The following is a 4,146-nucleotide window of genomic DNA, read 5'->3' on the forward strand; positions in this document are numbered from 1 at the left end:
AAAGAAAGAAAGAAAGAAAGAGAGAGAGAGAGAGAGAGAGAGAGAGAGAGAGAGAGAAAGAAAGAAAGAAAGAAAGAAAGAAAGAAAGAAAGAAAGAAAGAAAGAAAGAAAGAAAGAAAGAAAGAAAGAAAGAAAGAAAGAAAGAAAGAAAGAAAGAAAGAAAGAAAGAAAGAAAGAAAGAGTACTGAAGTGTTTGGGGAAAACATTGGAACAAAAGCCTCTCAACAAAAGACTTGAATCACTGTGAATCACAGATGTAGCCTTTTACTTTTCAGGCATTTAATTCACAATTTTAAAATTCATATTAACTTGCTTACCCCAGATTTTAAGAACCCTACATCCCATTCCTGGACAGTACACCCCCAAGTGTTTTTGATCCAACTTATATTATATATTATTCGTATTTTTAGCATGGATCTTCCCTGCAGGTTACAACAATGATTAACAACAATTAATGACAATATACAATATCACCATTAAACTAACATTAGCATACAGTTTTGCAACTAAATGCACAGACACATTGCACGCTGTTCTTCTTGAGACTGAAGATTTAGAAAAACTCACCAAAACTGCCCAATTGTTGGTATGTCCACTTCTAAAAAACTGTTCTGCATGCTCCTGAAAAAGAGACGAGAAAATAAGTATGAAAACAGTTTCCTGAGCTATCCCCCCCCCCCCAAAAAAAAAACCCTCATGCAACAGTAGTCTACCTTCCAAGCTGGGAGGTCTAAAAGTAATGTTAAAAGGCAGTGGGGTATTTAACAGGCACAGAGAACTAGTTTTATTTGCCAGCCAAATCATGTACCTAATTTGAACTATAATGCTTGGAACCTAGTTGCACATTAAACACTCACTGTGCAAAGTCATTTAGAATTTACTTAACACTAGAATCAAGACCAGGGTCCTCAGAAAACTCAGCAAAGGTCACAATGCACAGGAGATACTTCTTAAAGGAAAACTCTTCTCTGTAGGATTTAATCCAGATTTCACTTGGGGAAATGCCATGTGCATAAACATAGAGCAAACTGTACATACACAGGATTTTCATGTGTGCTACACAAAAAAAACAATCACACAGATTCCTATACAGAATTTTCACACTTTGCTGCTGTGAAAGCCTTTCAGAAAGTTCAGGAAATTATATCAGGAACTAACAAAATGATGAAGAGGATATATACCAAATAATATCATACTGGGATATGTCAGGAATAATGTTTAAGAAGAGGAACTAGACAGTGCCTAGAGTGTGAGGGAAGATATACAAAGCTGCAAGCATATTATCTTCACAAGATCTGCTTGTCTCATTTCAGAAAGAAAACAAAATAATTTATTTAATGACTTATGAAACAATAGGCTGGGGAGAAGATTCTAGATTGGAAAAAATGACACTTGGCCCCTTGCAGTGGTAGGTTGCAGCTGTCCAGATGTACCAATGGAACAATCACTTCATTTCTGCTACTTTTGCATTAACACACCTAGATAGCAAAGACTTTCATGCCAACTTAACAAAGGCCAGTATTAAATCCAAGGGCCAAGCAGCTTTGTTCTCTCTAAACTGTAAACATGAACAACCCCTTATTAACATAGGAAGCCCTGCTCAGCAGCAATCTGGAGCTGCGCAGGGTCTTGCATTGTCCATTGCCCATTTAAAGATTACAGCAGTTATACTCTGCTAAGAAGGTGAGCTGCTCTGCGGTGGGAGGGGTGGGGGGAGAGGGATTAGAGGAAACACTGCCAAGCAATTCCTCATCTATATCTCTGGACCCCATCTGAAAGTTGGCCTGCAAGGATTCTGCTTCCACAGCCCACCTTGCAGGTCAACTGAATAGGAATGGAGATGGAGCTCCCCCTCACCACTAGTGCCCCTGCTGCCAGGCTCAGCTCCTGAAGAGACAGTGCCTGAAAAGCCCAGCTGCAGGGCCAGCACGGGAAGAAGGCACTTGGGTCAGCTAAACGACTTGGGGCCCCTCACCAGCTACATCACATTCAGGGCAGAGAGAAAAAGCACAGGCATAGCAGTGCCAGCCCCAGTGCCATGCAGCCAGCAAAGAGGAACACTATAGCTCCCAGCTTTGCCTTGCCAGTCCAGGCGTGGTGTGACCTGCGAGGATGAGCTTGGCAGCTCCAAGCAATCCATCATGGGAGTGGAGCTTTTCCAGGGCTGTTTTGGTCTCCTTGTCCGCCCTTGCTTCCCACCGACAAGTGCAGGGGCGTTTCGTGCTGAATTTAAATATTACTACCACGGTCAGAACGGAAGTGAAATTAATAAAGAGGACTCGCTTGCTGTGTGCATTAGTGCAAGCAAAAGCCACTTCGCAGCCTAACAACTTTCTGTTATCATGCTGAATTACACTTGCTACTCTCCCTAAAATCCTAAACTCGTTTTAACAAATTGCCCCAGCTTTGTCGGAAGAGCTGCTGTCACAGAAACGGGCGCCAAAGGCTGGCCATCAATCTACGCGCAGAGGGCAAAATCCGCTCAACAGGTTCAAATATCCCGCCACTCCCCCTCGTACCTCGACTCCATCCGCGTTCACTAAACTGCAGCAACCGAGCAAAAGAGTTATTACCGCTGCCACAGAGGTACAGCTCGGACCATGCATAGAGGCAGCCATATTAAGTGACCCTCCCCTTCAGGAAGAAGGCAGAGCATTGGTTGCATTCAGTCTTATAACTCCGCCTTTTTCTCCTCACGCTACGGCGGCGCTGTTGCATTTAAAGGCAACGCACTTCTCTTCACGACGGACTCTTGGTCCGCTTTTCTGTTTTCGTTCAGCTTTCATATGGCCATTGCAATTTTGGATCAAGCTGCTAAAAGTGATGTGCGTCTTATTATTTTATCACCCAATAAGTATTCAGAACTCATTTTCATAGCTCTTTGTTCCATGAGCACTTATTTGGGAAGAAAGCCCTCTGGTCCGAGCTTCAAAATTCCTTTGACTTGCTGCGGGGTTTGAAGAATTTATTTCTATTCACCAGCCCATATTCCTCCACGTAAAGACCGAGTCTATGCATGCTTACTCAAAAAGAAAACACTTTGTAAAAGAGTTTTACAGAACTAATATAAAAGACTAACAGAACTATTATATCTTAAACATTTGTGAACAAGAGTTCACTTCATCACATGGTCATATTGTACTATGCCCTAATAAAGCTGTTGGTCTTTTAAACCAGGGGTCCCCAACTCCCTGGGGCTGTGTACCAGTACTGGTTCATGGCCTGTTAGCAACCAGGCCGTGAGTTGTATAATTATTTCATTATATATTGCAATGTGATGATGATGATGATGATACGACATTTGATTTATATCCTGCCCTTCACTCCGAATTTCAGAGTCTTAGAGCGACTCACAATCTCCTTTACCTTCCTCCCCTACCACAGACACCCTGTGAGGTGGATGGGCTGAGAGAGCTCTCCCCAGAAGCTGCCCTTTCAAGGACAACTCTGCGAGATCTATGGCTAACCCAAGGCCATTCCAACAACTGCAAGTGGAGGAGTGGGAGATCAAACCTGGTTCTCCCAGATAAGAGTCTGTGCACTGAACCACCACACCAAACTAATAGAAATAAAGTGCACAATTGTATCATCCTAAAACAACTATCCCCACCCCCCACCCCATCCGAGGGAAAAACTGTCTTCCACAAAACCAGTCCCTGGTGCCAAAAAGGTTGGTAACCACTGTTTTAAATGGTACGGGGGGGGGGGCGGGATATCTTTAGCTTGGAACCCTCTCTGGAGTTAGAGTTCTGTTGCAACAAAATTAAGGCACATCATTAAAAAACTGAGGAAATGTACACATAATGCAAAACTCTAATATTATCAAAAGAGGGAGGGAAACATTCATCCCACGTTTGCTTGCTTTTTACCAACAAGCTTCTGTCAAACAGCTACAAAACAAGCCAAAATCAACATGTAAAGATTGCTGTGCATGTGCAGTGGGAAATTTCTGATTTCTCCCCACCAGATATTGTCCCTCCCCAAGCAAATTGTGTATTTTATAAATGTGTATCAAAGGAAGCTTGCAACATTTAATTTATAACTCATATGGTCTTAAGTCTAATGTGTTTAACATTCGTTTTAACTCTTTTAAGGTGTTACATAAATGGTTTCTTCCTCCTTGTAGATTACACTGTATTCAGGCTG

The 4,146-nt window shown here is 42.4% G+C and overlaps 1 protein-coding gene across 2 annotated transcripts in view; it reads right to left on the minus strand.

Moving 5' to 3' along the window:
• The window catches only part of PIGK (phosphatidylinositol glycan anchor biosynthesis class K), a 174,927-nt gene extending 172,278 nt beyond the window's left edge, over window positions 1-2,649 (minus strand). Inside the window, exons 1-2 of one of the 2 annotated variants that reach the window (XM_060232043.1) lie at window positions 2,520-2,649; window positions 568-621 (exon numbers count right to left, since the gene is read on the minus strand). In XM_060232043.1, coding sequence (XP_060088026.1) covers window positions 568-621; window positions 2,520-2,618 — 153 coding nt within the window. In that variant the 5' untranslated portion in view covers window positions 2,619-2,649. The remainder of the gene's footprint in view (window positions 1-567; window positions 622-2,519) is intronic. The other variant, XM_060232044.1, reaches the window with a different exon arrangement.
• Between the last annotated feature and the right edge of the window lie 1,497 nt (window positions 2,650-4,146).

The sequence above is a fragment of the Heteronotia binoei genome, chromosome 2 (assembly GCF_032191835.1).
Source record: "Heteronotia binoei isolate CCM8104 ecotype False Entrance Well chromosome 2, APGP_CSIRO_Hbin_v1, whole genome shotgun sequence".
Lineage (NCBI taxonomy): Eukaryota > Metazoa > Chordata > Lepidosauria > Squamata > Gekkonidae > Heteronotia > Heteronotia binoei.